This window comes from Colletotrichum fioriniae (genome assembly GCF_027942845.1).
Source record: "Colletotrichum fioriniae strain IMI 355084 chromosome Unknown scaffold_8, whole genome shotgun sequence".
NCBI classification, from domain to species: Eukaryota; Fungi; Ascomycota; class Sordariomycetes; order Glomerellales; family Glomerellaceae; genus Colletotrichum; species Colletotrichum fioriniae.
Genome location: NW_027076844.1, coordinates 564813 through 585676, shown reverse-complemented (window position 1 = coordinate 585676; position 20864 = coordinate 564813). Strand labels below are relative to the sequence as shown.

Sequence of the window (20864 nt, the reverse complement as noted above, 5' to 3'; positions counted from 1 at the left end):
AAAAAGAGGCACGAGGATGCAGCTCTTCTAGGGCATTGTCTACTCGCTTTATCGGTGTATCCGAGAGCTCTGAAGCAGGCAACGGTCTTCTGTGTCTGCCTTTCAGAGTTGAGAGACAGATGAATCAGCCTTTGCCCCTTGACTTCCCATCAGGAAACTTGCTCTCACAGTAAGTTGGCGGATGTCACTGGCAATGGAGATGATTGACTATGCCACAACTCCGCATCTATCGTCACGTGGTCGGTTCAGAGTACTTACTCCCGCAACTTGTGCAACTTTAAAAGACCTCGCGGGATTGTCGATATAAAATGACATTGCTGATGCTGATCTACTCAAGCCCTGTTTGCTCGTTGGCATCGCTACTGAATATGCTACACAATAAAAACATAGAAATGAGAAGACACGTTGTGTCGTGCCGTAACCTGACTTGCTGCACTTTTCCGCCTCCCGTTACTATGGTATTTCCTCAACCGGATGTTGGCTTCTTCTTGTCCATGACGCCCTTCAACACCTTAAGCTTCTCTTCCGTCACCTTGATTGCCTCTTCGATCTCACGCTCATCCATGCGGTCCTCTCTGACCCTCTCCTCCACAGTGCTTGGCTCCATTGCTCGCTTCCGAATGGGCAAGCTGCCTTCGTGCAAGCGCTCCAGCCCAACTCTCTCCTCTAGCCACTCCCAAAGTTCACTCTCTTCTCGCCTCCACATTTCGTCGTACGCCGCAAGACGATCCGGATAACCATACATGCGCATGTCTCCAGACGCTTGTCTGCCAGGCAGGCCAAAGCCAAACCACGTCGCAACGAGAAGGCCAACTAGGAGACCATACATCATGTTGCCTGTGAGTAGTGGTTTGGCAATGTCCAGAATTGGCTCGAGAATGCCGCGGACAGGCTCTAACGGGCCCCAGTTGGTCTTGGGAACATGCCTGGGACGAACCTGCTCGTCTTCGGCGTCTGTTGTTGAGCCTGCCGCCTTGCTCTTCTTGCTCTTCTTCTTGCCCTTGGAGCCTGATCCCGCTCCCGCACCGCCAGCGCGGGCTTTGGTAGACACAGCTGATTTCAGACTAGCGAAGAGGTCTTTGCAGTACTGAGTCTGCCCATCATTGGCTCCCTTTTCGATAGGACCTTCACCATGTCAGCGCACGTCAACCATGTAGAGGAAGGGTTCAACTCACCCTTCAACCAACTCTTGCCCGTCCACTCAATAGTGCAGTTGGATTGCACTCTGGTAGAGTTGTTGTCAGCCCACGTCAGACAGTACTTTGTCTTGACGCTGAAAATGTTGCCGTTCGGCACGTCTGGGGTTTGTGTGGTGACGCTAAAGTTGATGGCTTTCTCAAAATCAAGATGATCCAAAGTCTCCGTCACAAGACATTTCGTCTGCTTGGGACCGATGGCGCCATTGAGAGGCTTAATGTAAGTGAAATACCGAGACTTGTTGTCGAGAGTCAGCCCCTTCTTATCCTCCATGGTCAATTCTGTGCACTTGGCCTCGACAGTGAGCCATTTCGTCATCCAGGTGACCGAGGCTGGGCCGAAAAGCAAGTTGTACACCTTGCCCAGAGGGGCAGGGATAACATCATCGCCGACAACTCTGTCGTAATGTGTATCAGAGTCTCCGCAGTCGGTCGGCGCATGAGTGGCCGGGCCAGGGAAATCATTGCCGCCAGGAGCAGCACCAACAGCCTCCTTCACAACGTCGGTGACAGCGCCGTTAGCACCTGCGCCAGATACCTTGCGAGATACGGTCTTTCCGCCTTCGGGTTCGGCGTTCACTTCTGACAACTGCGTGACATCTTGCAGGTCCTCCGCGTCGTCGTCTTCGTCGTAAACGTCGTCGTCATCGCCAGAATCGCTCTCTTCATCGGTGCCGGACAAACTGCCATCATCAACATCTGCTACCACAGCACTATTTGCGTCAACCTTCTCTGTCTTATCACCGCCAGTACCCTCAAGCTGCACTCCGTTCAGCGAGCTTTGCAGGGTCGGATGACCAAGTTTCCAAATATTGACAATCAGGTCGTAAGTCGAGTCTCGACTGGTGAAACTGGCAAAAATATGCTTGGCGTGCAGGGTCGTGATCATGAGTCCGTTCTTGAAAACCAGGGCCGTGCTGCGCTTCTCGACGCTGACTATTTCGTCGAAGCTCATGACAAGCGTGGTCGACCAGCCGAGGATGTTGCTGCTAAAGCACAAGTGGCCTTCGGATACGTACAGGCGGCCGTGCGCCAGGATCTCGCGCTGCAACGCACAGCTGTAGTCTTCGATAAGGTAATCGTCGTCGGGCACGCTCTTGAAAAATCCATGGAAATCTCGATTGCGCTTCTTGCTCGCAACCGCGAATCCCGTAAGTTTCGGTACGCTCGCGTTGGCTTGAGGGTGAGCAAGAGACGCGTTAGCCGCAGCAATGGCAGCGCCAATAGTAGTAGCCGTACCTCCCGACACAGCTGAGCTTCCTCGCTTGCGATGGCGTCCAATGGCGCTTCGAATACTTCCACTTCGTTGGACTCCTGAAATCTTGTCCTCGTGTATGCTGCCCTGTGGAGGGGTTCGGTCGCCGGTGCTCCCTGGATCGTACAGTGATTGGGGTCTCGCCGCGTTTCGGCCGTCGTCTACTCCGAGGTCCCGCGTGGCGGCGGCATAGGCAGCGTCTGTCGGAGCTGACTCGCTTCTAGCTCGTGCGTCCGATTCGGGGAATTTTGCTGTAATGGGCGTTCCTGCATTGCTGGCTGTGTCCGTTATACCTAATTGACTGAGGCTCAGCTCGCCTGACCCAATGGTCTTGACTGCTGGCTCTTTCTCCATGGTTGAGCCTGTTGCGGATGGAGGTGGCGGCTCGACCTCGGGTTGCTCGTCGATCTTGATATCGGGGGGTTTAGCTACGTTCTTGTTCTTGGGAGGGGTCGGTCCTATGCCGGTGTTCTGAATGGTACTTGTGAGCGAGGTCGCGGCGTTTTGCGCAGCCGAAAAGACGGATGAAAAGAAGCCGCTTCCGCCAGATGGAGTTCCTGGGTTGCTTGCGGTCCCGTTCTCGGGGGTCGGCGTCAAAGGCGCGAGGGTTATGTTGGACAGTTTGCTAGGCCCTATACTTCCAGATCCTGATCTACCCCTGCGATGAGCAAGCATAGTACCCGTGGCAGAACCACCATTCGTGTTGCCTGAGGCAGTGACAGAAACCTCGGGAGCGGGCTGCGGAGCAGGGGCCGGTGGAGGAGATTGGGCGTAGGGTGCGTTGTGGTCGGTCGGCGTCGGAGGGGTATTGACGATGACGGGTGTCTTGTCGGCGTTGGGCGGGGTTTGGGGTACGAAGGAGGTGTCGATTCGAGATGTGTTCGTGGAGGCCCTGGAGCGACGTCGCTCAGGGGAATGCGTTGTTGATTGTTTTACGCGAGATGCATCTACGTCGCTCGTCGCATTCGGTTGTGGCGCGGTCGAATTGTCTAGAAACGGCTTTGTGGTTGTGGTGAGGTCAGAGGTGGAAGCAGTGGCTCTGCCTCGGTCTCTTGTTCTCCGCGTGTCTCGGTCGTGGTCGGGGGTTTCGTCACCGCCCAGGGACCGGTCGGGGCTTGTGGTAGCACTAGGAGTCTTTTTTGACTTTGTAAAAACACCTTTAAGACGGCCAACGGGAGATGGCGATCTCGTGGTGTTTTTCTTGGGTGGCACAAGACTTGTGAAACTGCGTTTGGAGCGCAGAGACGAATCTGTCGACGACTCGACGGATTGCGTCCGCTTGGCAGAGGAGAGAGTGGATCGCGCCGAGGCGATCTGGGAGAGTTGGTCGTCCAGTATCTGCGGTTGGGGTTCAGGCAAATGGGTTGCCTGAACGATAGGGGAAGAAGTGGTCAAGTAACCTATTTGCGAAGGATGTGTCGATATGGCACTTGGTCGAGAGAGCTGAGAAAGAGATCTAATGAGAGGGGGCGGAAATCGTCGTGGTTAGATACTTGGTACTGTACGGATGGTTACATGGAGAGACGAAACAGTAGGAGGTGGTCGGAGGGAGACATGGACGACCCTGACCCCGTTTGTTCGCACTCGCTTGAAATGGAACATTCGTCAGGGACACGAGTTAAATGTGCTGAAGGGACCCCCAGGCAGCTGTCATACGGTGATTGCCGCAGAGAGTGGATGAGGGGGAGCTGAGACCCATGGGCCACGGAGCAAGAGAGGAGAGGAGAGCGCATCAGCCCCCTCCTCTCCTAGTCTGCTAGTCTCCCAGTCCCAGAACCCCCCGGACCAGTGAGAACTGTCAGACCAAGGATGGCCAGAGCAGCCTACTACGGACGCTAAGCCCGCTGTCCTCTCTCTATCTCTCCACTTGATATGCACAAAAGAGAGACGGCGCCGTTGCGGGTTGTGCCAGCAGACTGGGGCCGAGTTGCGTAGCACCCGCAGTAATAGCAGCTAGGTACTATTCGTAGCTCGCCTCGTCATTCGATGGAGACGCCAGTGACGACTTTGAACGATGGGGGGAATGCGCCACGCGAAAAGACGTGGCCTTGTGAGGTGGTGGTGAAGAGCACGGAACAAGTGCGCTCGGATGCATACATATATGTAAGGTGGTGGGAAGATTGAAGGATGAGGGTGCAGAGAAGCCCCAGCCGTGTGTGTGCATAGGTAGTGTAGGTAAGGTAAGATGGTGGATAGGTAAGACGGAATAAGGAATAAGCAGAAAAAGGTGAAAGTGGCCAGTAGAGATGAAGAGAGACAAAACACACGGGAAAGCAATACTACTACTCACTGATGATCGTCAATATCAGGTTCTTCCAGCGACAGCACGCTTGTGGCTTCGGTGCTGGCTTCGTCCGCGTCGCGGGTGTCGTGGACGGCGTGGCCGTGCTCGGGGTAGTGGTCGTAGTCGTAGTCGGGAAACCCTGTCGAGCCGTCTTTTCCCAACCCAAAGCTGTCCGTGTCATGAACGTAAGAGCCGCTGTCGCGTCTGTTGGACAGATGGCTGGCATCGTCGTCTCTAAGTGGTGCAGGCGTAACAGCTGGGGCGGTAACATCTTCCCCCTTGACCCCTATCAGCAAAGCGGCCGTGGCGGCAGCGGCTTCATCTTCCTGGGCTTCTTGTTTTCTGCGGCGGCGCTTGGCGGCGATTGACTTTGGCAACAGCTTGCTCAGAGCTCCTCCGCTTTCATTGGCGGCGTCCATGGTTTCCCGGGCCAGGGTTCTGGTGATTTCCTAGGATCGTGAAGCTCGCAATTATCGTACTCTTTTCCGAGCAATGTGTGTCTGCAGTCTGGCGGGTTGGTGCTGTCAAAGGCTATACGCGCATTGGTTGCGAATAGTGGGCACGATGATCATGGTCCGCGGGTGCAGGGAATTGGCAGTATGGAAATTAAGGTCGAGAAGACAAGACAAGCTTGGAGAGGATCCGTAGGGAGGTGCGATGCGAGGTAGGGGTGTAGACTGTATCTGTAATATCCGTAGACCTTGTGTACTGTTTGCGTATGACGGTGAATTATTTGGAAACGAAGCCGTGGGTGCTGTGTTGTTTTCCAAGTTTATGCGATGCAGACGGGCCCCGTTTAATGTTGTTTCTTGCTTGCGAGCCTGTGAGGTGGTGTACTCCGTACTCCGTAGAGTAAAGTGCAAAGCGCAAACATGAAAAGGTGAATGAATGAATGGATGGGTCAGGCCATGGGTAAGAGCAAAAGATGGGTTCGCAGTTTGCACTTCACGGAAAATGGGAAAGTTTGCAATTTCTCTGGAGACGGTGCCGGAGCCGAGGAGACGCAAAAAGAAAATGAAGATGAAAACCCGAGAAGGAAGGAGGTCAAGGTTCTGGTTGCCACCTTGATTTCTATTCGTACGAAGATTTCCCGTTGTGCCGTCGTACCTTCCCCAGGTCGTCAGTTTCAATTCTGGCCAAGGCAAGAACCACCAAGCCGGAGCTCTCTTTCCACGAAGAGCGTCATCGTCACTGGAGGCGAGGCAAGTTCCTGGGCCAGGCGGGTTCCTCCTTCCTCCTTCCTCCTTGGCTCGGCCGCTTGAAACAGAAGAGTACCTTGATTTGTTAGTGCGGCCCCCATTACATAAGCTCTTATTTCTCACTTCCTCCAATTCTTCCCAGTCCCCGCCCTCTCCTCTCCTCTCCTCTCTTCATAACCCTACAAATAACCAAATGCAAACTCATAATGGCATAAAAGCCGGTTGCTTCTTTTTGCCCGCTCGCCGACAGCTCTCCATTATTACGAGCGGCCTGGAATCTCTCAGAATCGGGAATCTGGGGCCGTCAATCTGGCCAGCCTCCATGGACCTGAGCCACCCATATACCATGTTATTGCTGCATTATATGATTGACGCCCGCAAACCGTGATCCGGGAAAGACACTCCATGCTATTTTTGTTCAGTGGGCAGTGGCATCTCTTTTTCGGTGGATCTATTGGCGACTGCGCAATCCCAAAATGCAAATCTCCATTCCATCTCCACGTCACCCAGCCCAGCCCTGCCATGAATCTCCCACCTGCGAATTGCACCTGGAGATCTGGGACCTGCGTCGGGATGATTCCGCCAGATGCACCAAAAGTCAATCTCTCCAGGGCCCAGGAAACTCAAGAGGCTGTGGGCCTGTGGCTGTGTGGTCCCTCTTAACAGGACCAAGTACCATCTCCTGAGTTTCCGATTCCCGCCTCGGCTCACTGCTCAGATCACATCTCACCACCGGCCGACCAGCTCCATTCCACTCTAGCCGGATGCACCAGCACCACATGGTCTCTGGTGTACCTTAGGTAGGTCGAAACAGAGAGACCAGCAGATCCCAACCAGCGTATCAACGGCTGGCCCGGAGCTTTTCATCCCACCTCTCTCACCCACCCAGCCCGAATCAGTCCGCCAGTCCGCGCTCCTCCTCCTGGCGATGTATGCACGTCTGGCAGATTTGCAGATGGCTTTCCTAGCAAGGTTTCGATGGCTGGCCCGATTCGGGACGGTTGTGGCCGTTGGGTTGCCCGTTTGGATCAGGTGCTGGCTTGGGGGGGGACTATCCCTACGTCAGGGGCCTCTGCAAGTGCGAATTGTGTCTTGCGGGTTACAGCCTGTGGCTTGCAGTGGTCCTTCACCCTTTTTATTCCTTCATCGTGATAGGCTCGTCTCTGGAGCGACGAGACACCGCGCAACTGGATATTGGACAATGGTGAATGCCCCCCCTCTCGCCCGGTTGTTAGGGCGGGGACAGGTGGCAGCCACAGCACACCCAAGTTCCAACGTACGCAGTACTCGCAGACACGATGCCCAAGTTCCTGGGTTCCTTTGACATGCATTTTGCGTCATCCGGAATCTCTCTTGGTGTTGGCCTGTCTCAGTTCCGGCACTTACTGTCATCGTCACGGTCTGGATTGCCGAATCACTTCTGACTTACCTTCCAGATGTCGCGCTGCTGCAACTGAACTCTTTATCAACATATCAAATTTGACAATGCAAGTGACGACTGGTGGCTTGAGTATACTTTGACAATTGAATGCTGACTGTAAATACGGTAGGTATCATGATCTGCTCGATTGTTTCGGTGCTTTGTATAGCGTGCCCTGCTGTGGTACAGCGGGACCGACTTCTCCTTCACAAAAGCCGTCTGAAGTCTCTTTTGAATTCTCTAGCCACATCATCGAGATGTCATTAGTCGGAGTAAGCAAAGCTAGCTTCCATCAAGTCACTTGAGGCAATTACTAGCAGCTGGTGACGTGGGATCGGTCTCTTCGCTTCCTCTTAGCCTTGACGATTTTGGCAAGGTGCGTGGGTGGCCACCAGCGGGAAGAGAACGCTTTGACGAACGGAAAGCTTACGTACTCCGACAGGCCAACCCAGGCCCTCCTTAGCCCCTTCTAACTGGAAGCGAACCAAGCATCGTCCCGCGTGCTCCTGCACCTACCTTACCTATTGTCCACTGCCCACCTGACTGCAACCGGAGAAGAGAACAAGCGGGGGGAAACACCTTCTAGCGACTCTGGGGAAACCTCCGCGACCGCAACACCCCGACCCAACCACCGGCCACCGAACATCAAAGGCCGGTTCGTTGGACCTCCTCCGTACCTCCATCGGCGCATATCCGTACATCCCTCCACCTCCCCTCCACTACCACCGTCTGCATCGGTCTCAGGCGAACGTGTGATCCAAAAGTAAAGGTGCGGACAGCCGACTTGGAGCAGAAACTAAACCCCAGCATCCTCCGACACCGAACCGGCACCGGCACCCGTCCCTTGACACATTACCGGCAGCCCACCTGGGCAGCCCTGCAGTTCTTGTTGTGATGGACGAGTCTTCGCTTGTCAAGGTAACCTCAGCCCTGAAAGGCACCTGTGAAACAATGTCTAGCAATCACTATTCTAACAGCAAATTCACCCAGGCGCATGACCATGCTAAAGCAGCCTCCAACGCTCAGCACCAGTCGGAGACGACGGTAGCAATAAACGAACACGCCCTTGCCGCCGGCGAGTTCGCCAACGCAGCCCGCTCCACCTCGAGTATCGAGGCCCTACGCACCCTAAAGCTTCTCGAAGAGCACCACCAGCGCCTCGCCGAACTCCTCAAGATACCCTATGACCGTCGCGCCGCCGCCGCCAGCCAGAACCCATCCTCCGAAACCATCGACGAGAAGCAGGAATCGCAAGCCTCTGATGCCACGAGCGATGCTTCCTCACCCGATGATGGGCGCACCAAGTCCGGATCAGGCCAGCAGCAGCAGTCCGCCGGCGGCAGCCCCGTCGCCGCCGTGAAGGGCGTTCCGTCCCTGGCGCAGCAGCGCCGGTATCCGAGCCGCGAGATGACCTCCTCCATCGCGAGCAATCTCGCCTCGGCGCGAGGTATCCGCGGAAGCAGGAACCGGAGCCAGCCCATTCCGCCGAGCGTTACGAACGACCAGGCGCCGGGCAACATGGAAGTCCAGGCCCGGCGGGATGGCTCGAGGACAAAGATGCAAAGCGTCCTCGACCAGTCCGGCAAACCGGGCTGGATCCCCCCAACCGGCACCACCGCCGACTCCCCGCGAAGGGAGACGGAGCCCAAGAAGACGGAAGAAGTCGCCTCGCCGGCAAGCGACGATGGATACTCCCGTTTCTACAGCACCTTTGGCAACATCATCAACCGCCTCTCCGCGCCCCTCGCCTTCGCAGGCCTGCCCCTCATCACCGAGGAATCCTCGTCTGTTACCTCGTCGTCGTCCATTCCCGAGCCCCACGCCGAGACACCTCCAGAACCGGCCCCGGCAAAGCGCAGCAACAGACTCAAACCCTCCCCAGCAGCCCCCGCCGAACCAGACCTCTCCAAAATCTACTCCCGCGCCACCCTCCGCGCGATCTCGGCAAACAACCCCAACGACTCCTTCTACGTCGTCCCGACAAGCGGGCACACAATGTCCTACGCCAACATCCTCAATTTCGCCGACAAGGAGAAGCGCCGCCTCGAGGCCTCGCTCCACAGCGGCGTTGGTGGAGGCGGCGGCGGCGGCGGTGCCGGTGACAGCCTCATCGAAGACGACGAGGACGACTTTGTCGACGCCCGCGAGTCTCCGTCCATGATGATGGCGGCACCAACATCCCCCGGCGTATCCCGACGACGAGGCGGAGGAGCCGCCGCCAGCAAATCCAAAACAGAACAGAACCTCAAAAACACCGTCGAGGAACTCTACCTCGAAAACAGGGGCCTCAAGGACATGCTCGACAAGCTCAGCAAACGGCTCCACGCGTTCGAAGCCACGGCGCAGAATTCGAGTCTGGCGCTGGCGGAGAGCATTCGTCTAAGACGGCCCGGGTCGCCTGCGACGGTTGGGGTGTCTCCTTTTACTACCGGTGGTGGCGGGGGCATGTCGAGCACCGACGCCGTATTGAAGGCGCGGAATAAGGAGTTGGAGGAGCAGATGGCCATGGCGATGCAGCGCATGGAGGCGCTGGAGAAGGAGAACAGGACCATGGCGCGGACGCTGGAAAAGTATCGCGAAAAGTGGGAGAAGCTCAAAGCTGGTGCTAAGGCGAGGCGCCAGGCGCAGGGGGCCACCGGGGAGAGCGCCGAGGCGGATGAGACTGCTGCTGCTGCGAGCTGATACCGTAGTTGATGAATACCGTTTGACGTAGATGACATGATGGAATGAAAACATGACCCGAGGCTTGTTATACCTCTTCTATAAAGGGGTATCTCTTCTCAAGCTATGAAAGTAAACACTTTATCTAGACTTGGACTCCCTCGAGGCGTGATATCAACCACCTCCCCTCCCCTGTGGACCAACATAATGATCCCCATTCCACCAAAAGCTCACGCTGAAACTCACACTCAGACTACGGACGTAGTGCCACCACCCGATGGGGATATACAACACCTGTCCCGGGCCCAGCACGCAATCCCAGTACCGCAGCCCCCGAAACTCCTCGAGCTCCATCGGATCTCGGCCCTCCGTGTCCGGGTCCCAGCCCTCCACGGCGCCGACGTCAAAGGCGCTGGTGTTGCTCATGTCCACCTTCTTGACTCCCTGGCCTCCCTTACTCCCCTCCTCTTGTCCCTGCCTTTCTCCTCCTCCTCCTCCTCCTCCTCCTCCTCCTCCTTCTTCTTCTCCTTCGTCCCCATCGTCATCGGCGTCAAAGTCGTCATCATCATCATCGAATCCCCTCGGACACAAGGCCTCCGAATCCCGCGGCGCGTATAACCGCACATACTTCTCCCCGACAACCTGACACAGTAGGTTATGATACCCGTCCGTATGCAACGGCGTAATCGTCCCCGCCGGCCCGAACCACGCGTTCACGAGCGGCACGTCCAGCTCCGGCTTGTCGGCGCCTTTGTCGTACGGATGCGCAGGCGGCGAGGTGTAGCAGTGGTCCGGCGTGAGGATGTCATTTAGCAGGTGCGGGAGCTGTGCGAAGAGTTCGTGTTGGGCGAGGTATGTTGTCCCCTTCTCCATCCCCGTCATTCCCGTTGTCGTTGTTGAGGTTGCTGTTGTTGTCGATGCTGAAGTCGACGGAGACCCAGATGCAACAACGCGGGCCAATAATTCCCGGAACGGAATCAACTCCTGCGTCCACCCCTCATCAACATAACTCCGTCCAACCTCCACGGGAACAAGCCTCCGCCCGCCGTGCGTCCTAGACATCAGATACCCAGGCGACGCCCACGGTCTTGTAGAGAGCGCAGGCCACTCCGTCATCAACGACGTCAGGACCAACGGCTCCGGCCCCAAGTCCAGGTCCGTCTCCTTGTCTAGACGGTGCCGGCCGTCGAGGTACGCCTGAAACGCCGATATCGACATACCATCCACGACGCGAATAGGCCGTTCAACAGGCGGCGTAAAAGTCCGCGAAGAAGGAAACCTCGTCGGTAGGGGCGGACGCGGTGAAGACAATGGCGCCCCGTGGTCAAGGTACCCGAGCAGCCTCGCAATCGTCCTCCTCCCGCGCTTCAAGCCCGCCCCGCCGGCGAGGATGAGAGTTTTGTCCAGTATGGCGACGAGCTCATCCAGCACTTTTTCTTCGCTGTCTCCCTCTTCATCCTCCTCCTCCTCCTCCTCCTCCTCCTTCCCACCCCGCGCCACCCTCCTGGCAACGTACAAAAACACCACCGCCGAAAATTTGAGTAGACTGAGCTCCGTGTACAACAACCTCCAACAAAACGGCAGGTCCGCATACACATACTCATAGAACCGGCGGTAGGTCCGCTCAATCTCTCCGTCAAGGCGCTCAATCACCGATTCCGACCCCTTCAACCCCGACTCTGACTCCGATCCCGATGGGGGTGGTGGTGGTGGTGGTGCTGCTGCTGTATAGTCGCTCAAATCCACACCATAGCCCGCTGCCGCGCACAGCCTCAGAACCTCAGAAGCCAAACCCTCCACAACCCTCAAAATCTCCGACCCAACCGGTTCCAGACTGTGTTCTTCGGCATGACCCTCAAATGGTCGCGGAGGCGGAGGAAATTCGGCGGTGAGGTGGCCGACGACGTCCGCGTAGATCGACGCCGCTGCATCGCTGCACTCTTTGATGAGGGCGGGGTTATCAAAGATCCCGGACATTTCGGATCCCTCTCTCTCTCTTAGGAACCCTTCTCTTTATTCCATCCTCTACACTCTTTCGATCCTTGCCCTTCTTTCTCGGGTTTTCTTGGTTGTGGTATGAAAGGCTCTCATAAATGCCGGGCGATGAAGTAGCTTGGTGAGTTTGGACGTGAGTAGTTTAATGGAAAGACACGAAAAAAAAAAAGTTGGAGATGTTTGGTTGGGCGGGTCTCGTCTGATGATGGCAACTACGTCCTACATTTTTTGGCTCGGGAGCATGTCGGATGAACACCCTTAGATACTTAGCTACATAGCTTCAATCGGTTGCATTCCCAGAGTCTAAAACGAAGTCAAAAAGGGGGTGTTGTTATACTCTAGCATTGTGACGTCCAGATGAAAATTACAGGTCACCTCATCACATTTCTTCAGCGTTTCGTTCAGACATTGCTTTCGCATCTTCTCTGCCTGTGTCATAATCGCGTTGTATTCGCTCTGTTGAAAGGGGGTTCTGTATACTCTAACATGTCCATACTCCTACAATACCGTCCTGTCGTCCCTCCACCAGGTAACCGTCCTTGACACGTACACGCTCCACGACGGCAGGCGTCTTGCCCTCCTCGGCATCAGAGATGCCCGCACCGCAGTCCCATTGGCGGCCTTCCACCTTATCGTACACCTTCACAACGTCCTCGCCTGCTGCGCTGACGATTCTCCGCTCATCAAACATCATGCTTGTGATGGCGTTGTCATACGCATAGGCGTCATAGATAGATCCTGTACGGAGATCCCAGATCTGTTGATGATTAGCAGTGCCTTGGCGTAGATGAAGTAGGGCTGAACTCACTCTGATGCTCCTGTCCATGCTACCAGTCACGAGGTGAACATCATCGAATTGCAAGCATGTCACCGGTCCTGTGTGTCCCACTAAGCTTCGGTGAACCTGTCCGCTTCGCAAATCCCACAACCGAACCATGCCGTCGGCAGTACCGCACGCAAGAGCAGTCTCAAAGACTTGGAGGGCACCGATGAAATCGGCTTGCTGCGCGGGTGCCCTGTTCGTCTGCCTCCAAGAGCTTTCACTACCGAGAGACGCGGACGCCTGCGCTGCCGCCCACATAACGTCCAGCGTCTGGACGCACCGGCCCTTTTCGAGATCCCACTGTCGCAATGTCTTGTCTGCCGAGCCGGAAACGAGCGTATCGTTTCTGAAGTGGAGTGCCGTAATTTCGTCAACGTGGGATTGCAGGGTGTAGAGGTGGCAATCCCTCATGCTTCCTTCAGGAGGCTCGACCGGTCCATCGTCGGGGTTCTCAAATGCGATGCCGTCTTCGTCTTCGTCCCTTCCGTACTGGCTTCCGTGAGGGTCGTAGTGTGCCTTGCTCAAGTCCCAAAGTCGAATCGTTGCGTCCATGCCGCCAGTCGCGAGGAAGTTGTCGTCAACCTGCAGTGTGCGGACTGAGGCCGTGTGCCCATCCAGCAAACCGATGCATCGTCCAGCATTAAGATCCCAGACCCTGATCGAGTCGTCCATGGCCGAAGTCACCATTGTTCCAAAGGGTGCGTCAAAGTCGAGAGCCGTAATCGTATCCTGGTGCGCACGAATTTCCCGAATAGCTGTGCCTGCCTCGAAATGCTCGTGCAAGATTGGCATCGATTTCCGGCGGACCACTCTCTTCTTTGCCTTTGATGCCGGTGTGCCAGCTGTTGTCGGGAGCTTCTCGTACACCGACTGTGACATGAAACCAGAGTCATCCTCACCAGCCAGATCTTCCTCGGTCTTCGTGGGTGTGTTTATCGCAATCGACTCGGCTTCGTCGACAAGCTCCTGGGCGTCTTCTAACCGTGTCTCGACATCCATGACTGAAGCTAGTTAGTACGAAGCGAGTGCCCGAGAGCTCAGATGGTTGTGCAACTCACGGTCATGTTCCAGCAATGTTTCCTCCTGCTCCAAGTTGGCCAGTCTGTCCAGGATGATCCGGCGCATACCGTGCAGATTGGCAATCTTGTTGTCAATGTCACGGATCTCACTGCTTGCCATGTTCTTACGAACACCCAGCATCTCGAGCTCGTGCATCATCGAGGCTTTGTCTTTCTTCAGATTGTGCAGCGCCTGCGGTGTGCCGGCAGTGTTTTCCGTATCCTCCAAAAGTTTCCTGCCCCTCGATACCCGCCGTCGGTGCTTCCTACCTTCTTCAGTCAGGTCCGGGAAGCTCGCTTTGAAGCCCTGGAAGAGGGAGTAGGAATTGTCGCTCTCGGGAATGTTCGCTAGCAGTTCGTCGGGTAAATACGTCAGGGCGCGATGCTGGATCTCCGTCGTGGACAGCTTGGACCGGACGATGTCTGTCGGTGTCGTTTTTGCCATGGAAAACATGCTTCGTTGGATAGTTGGCCGCCGGAGCTGCTTGTGGACCTCGGCCAGGGCGCCATGGTAGTGGTGATGATTATTGTTCCCTTGCTCGGACAGAGGACCCATCAAATGGCTTGCTGTTGTCGTGACCTTGCGCCCGAATGCTTCTATGCCGCGAGTCTACCGGTACAACACTTTGGTCAATCATCAAGTCACGACGAACAAAGTGGTCACGCGAGTGGCAAAGGTCGACTTACAGACAAGACGGATTGGTCGTCTCCGGCGGCCGCATCGTCGTGGAAGCCATACTGGTCGTGATCCGAGGCGGCCATACGTACGTGTGCTCTCCCGTCCGATGCGCGCGACAATGAGTGGCACAAAGGGGGAGGAGGCGAGGAAGGACGAACGGGGCGGAAAAGGAGAAAAGGTGGTGATTTCGCAGCTGGGCGTTGTGGGAACAGCTCGCTCCGGGTTTGTGCTTCTTTTCGACCGGGTCGAGTTTTGTCGTCTCGGTCGAGAATCAGATACGTATCCACACTCCCAGCAGTGATCCCGGCAACAACCCGGTTGGGGACGCCTCCTGTTCTGGATGACGCGCTAAACACCCGGAAGCTCCCTGCACGGGGCACACGGGCACACGGGACACCTGGGCACGCTAACGAGGTACGAGGCTGCAAGATTTGGGGGAACCACTTCAACTGTAAAGGATGGCAGGGGCCAGTCATTGGTGCCCGCTTAAGCCACCCGATCCCTTGGGGGCAGCGACCTGCAGGTGCAGCGCACGGGGGGTCGGACACGGGCAGCCTCGCGCTTGTGCTGCGTTGGGACGAGTCTTTTTTTTTTTTTTTCCTGAGTGCCCGCCGGGGACTTGTCTCTTTTCGCTGGGAGCGTCATCGGCCTCGGTTGTCACCCGCCCGCACCCAGCCAAATCCTCACGACTGTCAAGCTTTTTCCCCTTTACGACCCGACGATAAGCAGTCCGAATGCGTTACCCGCCCCAACCTGTCGTCCAAACTCATACTGCGCACCAGCATCACATCCAGAGACTGGTCTACCAATATCCAACCGGCTTTCAATCAATTGACGACGAAATGGACTCTCTCATTGACCTATCGGACCCCTCCAAGGCGTTGGATTTGTCCCGCATTCGCTACCAGTTGATGTCGGTTCCCCCTCCAACCTCCAACGTTGTTTGTTAACTCACGACTAACACCAACTACCATACAGTCGTCTCGAAGATACCATCACTTTTCACCTCATCGAGCGGGCTCAATTTGCCCGTAACAAAACGATTTATGTCCCCGGAGCGCTCAACATACCAAACAGCGAACTGAGCTTCATGGACTGGTACCTTTGCGAACAGGAGAAGCTGCAGTCCATCATCCGCCGCTACGACTCTCCCGACGAGTACCCCTTCTTCCCCTCAGCCGTCCAGAAGCAGATCCTCAAGCCCCTGCACTACCCGCGCATCCTGCACCCCAACGACGTCAACGTCAACAACCAGATCAAGGACTTTTACGTGGACAAGTTCCTCCCCGCCCTCTGCCCCGATTTCGGCCGCGAGGACCGCGGCGAGTCCCAGGAGAACTACGGCTCCTCGGCCACCTGCGATATTGCCTGCCTCCAGGCCCTCTCCCGCAGGATACACTTCGGCAAGTTCGTCGCCGAGTCCAAGTTCCAGTCCGATCCGGAAAAGTACACCAGGCTCATCAAGGCCGAGGACCGCGAGGGCATCGCCGAGGCCATCACCAACGCCGCCGTGGAGAAGAAGGTCCTCGAGCGCCTTAGGTTGAAGGTCCTGACCTACGGCACCGATCCTTCCATTGGAGCGGGCCCGGAGAACCAGGCCAAGATTGACGCCGATGCCGTGGTGGCCATGTACAAAGACTTTGTGATACCCCTGACCAAGGACGTCGAGGTCGAGTACCTCATGCAGAGACTAGAGCCTGTAGAATAGACTACGAAATGAAAAGATAATTGCTCAAAATCATGTTTCTCCTTTTTTCTCTTAAGTCCCCTCCTTCTATTGAGATGCACTCAGGTATTGCTCCACCGCCTGCACTGCACCCTCCCACTTGCTAGCCTCAATCAAGATGAGGTGGCCGTGCGACTTGACACCCATCTCCTGGAACGCGCGCTTGCTGTCCGCCACCGCCTTCTCCTCATTCGTGAACTGGAAGGAGCCGTGAGCGACCGCGTGCTTGACAAAGACCTCGTCCTCGGGGTGGAAGTGCCACAGCGCCGTGTCCGCCTTGGCCTTCTTCCCCTTCCTCTCCGTCTCGGTAAGCGTCGACTCGATCTCCTGGTACGTCTTGGACAGGATCAGGTAGTGCGTGAACTCGTAGGGCTCCTTGTCCTCGACCGCGGCCTCGATCTCGTCGACGAGCATGCGGTACATGGGCGGCGCGATCTCCGAGGGCATGTTGATGAGCCGCTCCGTCAGCACCAGGCCCACCTGCGCGCCGCTGTCGTTGAGCACCCGCGGGACGGCGGCGGCGAGGGCCGGGTTGGTCTGCGACTTTTCAATCATGTATTTGGCGAGCTCCGCCATGGCGGGCTTCTGGCTGTGCTCTTGGACGTTGAGCGCCGTCATGAGCGCGTAGGCGTCGTTCTCCTTGCCATCGACCTTGACTGTCGAGCCGATGGTGGGTTGGGACAGGATGAGGTCGGCGAGGCCTGAGATGTCAAAGAGCGTGGAGTCGACGTCGAGCAACTGGCGCAGGAGCGTCTTGGTGCCTTGGAAGTCGACCTCGGGGTCAAAGTTGAACCACTCAAAATCGACGTTGACGACATCAAAATCCTTGTTTGCTGAGTGAGTACGGTGGTCTCTGGTGCGGGAAAGATAGAGATATGTCTCTCACCTCATCGTCGGAGCTCTCATCGGCCATCTTGACATCCTCCGCAGGCTTGGCCTCGTCTCTCTCTCTCTTCTTTCCCATCTTGAAATATGGTGGTGCGAGGAATATGTGTGCTGAGTAAGTGGCGGGCTTTTCTTATTTTTTCTTGCGAAGAGGCTCGACCTGAAGACAAATGTTTGAGAGCAAGACTTTTGACAATGAGATTGGCACTGCACCCAGCTACCTTGGCCAACCCTCATCGGTGAAGATGAATTTTTTGGTGGGGGTGCCCCTCACTAGACTGATTTGGGACGGGCCGGCAGACGGCCCCTCTTATCGATAAGAACGCCGCCCCCGCCGCCCGGGTTCCCGGAGTGGGTCTCCGTCGCTGTCAAGTTTCGGACCTCTCTCTCTCTCTGCTTGGCGAGGGTACTAATATGGTGAGGGATTTCAAATTGGACGGATGAAGACGTTTTATAACTAAACAGGAGTGCAGAGGTTCTCGGTTCAAAATCCGATGTCACTTTTGTAAAGCAGAAGACTTACATGAAGTAACTGAGCAAGCCCAGTCATGCTGATGAATAGCTTTTACCCGTTTGCCCTCCGCTCTGCTTGGGCCGAACCGTCCGGTCGGTATAATTCTCACACACGCTGCTCCTCGAACACGATATCTTCTGGTTTTATTTGCATCAAAAAAGTCGGTCTTATCCTGGAGATGCCGTCTGCTTTGGGAAGCGATGCGGACGCTGCATGACATCCCACGGGTGCTCCAACGACGTCTTCTTCCTTTGCTTCGCACTCCATCTTTTACCTATTTCTTGTCCTTTCCTCTGGTCTTGTCGCCACCACCTTCCCACCGTATCCTTAATTCATGATGAAGGTCCGCACCACGTTTCACTCTGGCGAAGTGGTGAATCTTCTCCTGGGTTAGTATGCCTAAGTATCCCTAGATGAGCCGATTGCTTACTGACGCCTTCTGGTCTTGGTTTGATCTATTCACTATCGTCGCATTGCCGGCCTTGTCTAGCCTTGGGATTCGCTGGAATGGGACATACTTGCAAGAAAACAAAAGGGCATAAGAAACGGACTTCGCGAAAGGAGAAGGTAAGTTTGTCCCGAACTTCTGCACAGTTGCGTAGCATACAGTGGCACTGGTGTCTAGCGAGGATTCAGCCAGACAATGAGCTGTCGACTTCGTCACCAAGTGCTCGCCAGCACGATGCGCGGGACGATGAGGCATATGCATCCGACTCGGACTGCGTCAATGACTTGGATATTATTCAGATGAGCCTCAAACGCTCTCCCGTCTGTATGGGCTACCTCATCGACCACCTACCACACATGCAACCCCCGCCAGACGTCGTTGCCATCCAAGATCCTCCACCAGAATTCGCTCGGAAATCTTGTCCAGGCTACAACATAGAGTATATCCCAGCAAGGGAGCTTTTGGAAAAAAGACAATCCAAAAACGGCAGAAGACCCTGTTCCGGTCAAGCTTGTTGGTTTTTATGTTACCCAGTCGATCGATCCAAGCGACTGGAGGATCGATTGGCGAGAACATGACAACGACCACTATGGCTCGGTAGCTTCCTTTCTCAATAGGTTATGCGGCGAGAGGACGATTCACAACGTCCACAACAACAAGCAATCCATCTACATGTCGAAACTATTGACAGATTCAGGTCGTCCTGTCACTGACGAAACTGCCGTATTGGTTGGAGACTTCAACCTCCACCATCCGGGATGGGGTGGGGATAGGGTTGCGCAAGCTGAGAAAGACGCCGAAATTCTTCACCAGGCAACAAGCACGGCAGGCATGCGATGCTTGTTGCCACCCGGCCTGAGGACTTACTCACGGTCGGCTACCGACTCCGGCGATTTCTCAACCACGATTGACTTGGCCTTTGCTGGCCAGAGGCTTGAATTCCGGGCCCATCCAACTCGAGCGCTGTCAGTACCTGGATTCGATTCAGACCACCGTCCGCACCATACTAGGATCTTCATTGCGCCCAATCGAGACAAGGAGCCGCGCTTCAATTGGGACAAAGCAAACGAAAAGAAATATTGCGAAGAAGTCAAAAAGCAATTGCTTACCATCAGCTGCCCCACTATCCGAACTGCAGCTGCAGTTGATGATTACGCCAAAGCGCTTGTGCTGGCCATCTACCAAGCTGTTCGCCGGACGATTCCCTGCTACAGGAAGGTCGCCCCGCGGCCGAAGCCTGAAGTGGTCCCGGAAGACGTCCAACGCGCTCGTGAGAACGAGGAGAATCAGCTTCGCATTCTGCATGAGCTTCGATCTCGACGCAAACAGCGGAGTCAAGAGGAGAAGTGTCGCATTGCTAAGCGTGAAACCCGTCACGTCACCAACATGCACAAGCTGGCTTCTTTTCGAGAGAATATTGCTAGCCAGTCTTCTCAACGACGGGGCCTTCACCAATTAGCGAGGCAGGTTCCGTCGTGGAGTCAACCGCGACGACAGGTTCATCTGAAGAGACTTATACGACCTGACGGGTCTGTCTGTCAGACCGATGACGAAAGCTTGCACTGCTTCAAGGACAAGATTTGGCCCAAAACAAGCGATGCTTCTGACCCGCCGGCTCCTGAGGTACCCGAGCTTGACCCCAAGCGTCCCCGACTCTTTACTCCTCAGCGTATCAGCGATGGGGAGTTGCATGAGGCATTCACCTCAGTGGAAAGAGGCAAGGCTGTCGGGACCGGCGACATCATCAGCAATGCTCTCAAGGTTGGATGGGCGGAAATTTACATATACTTCAAATATCTCGTCAACGCCAGCTTCAAGACATTTCACCATCCCCTTTGTTTTCGCGACGCGACAACGATTGCCTTTCCCAAGCCTGACAAGGAGGACTATGCCCAACCAAAAGCGTATCGTCCCATAGCCTTGCTTTCTTGTATAGGCAAACTGTTGGAAAGGCTGGTGGCGGCACGACCACAATTACTTGCGGTCCAGTACAAATTTCTTCCAAGCAGGCAATTCGCATGCGTTGAAAGGAGCACCACCGAGGTCCTAGAGCATATCTTCAACTTTGTCTACAAGGCTTGGTCTTAGAGAATAAGGGGAGGTGCAAGAGGCGAACGACAATGTGCAGCTCGGAGATTTCAGGAGCTTCTGATCACGTTGACCGTCAAGCGCTCCTTCGCATTTTGGTCGAGCTCGGCGTCCCTGACTGGTTGGTGAAGTGGATAGCGTCTTTTCTATCCCTCAGGAGGTCTCAGCTTCGCGCACCAGGACATACATCTGACTGGTTCTACGTCAACATCGGCATCCCTCAAGGAAGTCCTTTGTCGCCCATCCTGTTCATCATCTTCGCGGGCCCCATGCTTGACATATCCAACCACTTCAGCTTCCCTTCAGTCGAACTCCTCGACATTCAGTTCTCTGACGACTTTTCTCTCCTTGTTACTTCCGACAGTTGGGAAGAGAACTGCAGGATCATCGAGAAGGTTTTCGAGCCACTGTTCAAATGGGCCAAGAAAGTCGGCATTGATTTCGACCCGGGCAAGTTCCTGATCATGCATTTCAGGAAACCCAACACCAAAGGTCCTGTTTGCAAGGCGTTCCCTTCCATTGAAGGTATGCCGTCGTCTTGCGTGAAGCAGGTTGCGAGGGTTCTTGGTGTGCAAATTGACGTGGAGCTCACTTTTTCCGCCCAAGTCTACCACATCATCAGTAAGGTTCAGC

The 20864-nt window shown here is 55.5% G+C and overlaps 5 protein-coding genes across 5 annotated transcripts; 2 read left to right on the top strand and 3 right to left on the bottom strand.

The window, feature by feature from the left end:
• Positions 1 to 466: 466 nt before the first annotated feature.
• On the bottom strand, positions 467 to 5154 carry N0V96_006971 (uncharacterized protein; the record flags this gene model as incomplete). Its single annotated transcript, XM_065757876.1, has 3 exons — positions 467 to 1125; positions 1176 to 3880; positions 4742 to 5154. The coding sequence occupies 3 exons, from the start codon at positions 5152 to 5154 to the stop codon at positions 467 to 469; spliced, it is 3777 nt and encodes a 1258-aa protein (XP_065613399.1).
• A 3151-nt stretch (positions 5155 to 8305) lies between these two features.
• Positions 8306 to 10036, top strand: N0V96_006970 (uncharacterized protein; the record flags this gene model as incomplete). The annotated part of the gene is made up of 1 exon (XM_053192437.1): positions 8306 to 10036. One exon carries the CDS (start codon positions 8306 to 8308, stop codon positions 10034 to 10036), a length of 1731 nt encoding a protein of 576 aa, XP_053050201.1.
• Positions 10037 to 12491: 2455 nt separating this feature from the next.
• MDV1 (Mitochondrial fission protein) lies at positions 12492 to 14653 on the bottom strand (the record flags this gene model as incomplete). The annotated part of the gene is made up of 4 exons (XM_053192436.1): positions 12492 to 12767; positions 12819 to 13834; positions 13892 to 14501; positions 14579 to 14653. 4 exons carry the CDS (start codon positions 14651 to 14653, stop codon positions 12492 to 12494), a joined length of 1977 nt encoding a protein of 658 aa, XP_053050200.1.
• Positions 14654 to 15412: 759 nt separating this feature from the next.
• ARO7 (chorismate mutase aro7) lies at positions 15413 to 16278 on the top strand (the record flags this gene model as incomplete). Its single annotated transcript, XM_053192435.1, has 2 exons — positions 15413 to 15483; positions 15549 to 16278. The coding sequence occupies 2 exons, from the start codon at positions 15413 to 15415 to the stop codon at positions 16276 to 16278; spliced, it is 801 nt and encodes a 266-aa protein (XP_053050199.1).
• Positions 16279 to 16344: 66 nt separating this feature from the next.
• BCP1 (Mss4p nuclear export) lies at positions 16345 to 17260 on the bottom strand (the record flags this gene model as incomplete). The annotated part of the gene is made up of 2 exons (XM_053192434.1): positions 16345 to 17121; positions 17183 to 17260. 2 exons carry the CDS (start codon positions 17258 to 17260, stop codon positions 16345 to 16347), a joined length of 855 nt encoding a protein of 284 aa, XP_053050198.1.
• Positions 17261 to 20864: the final 3604 nt, after the last annotated feature.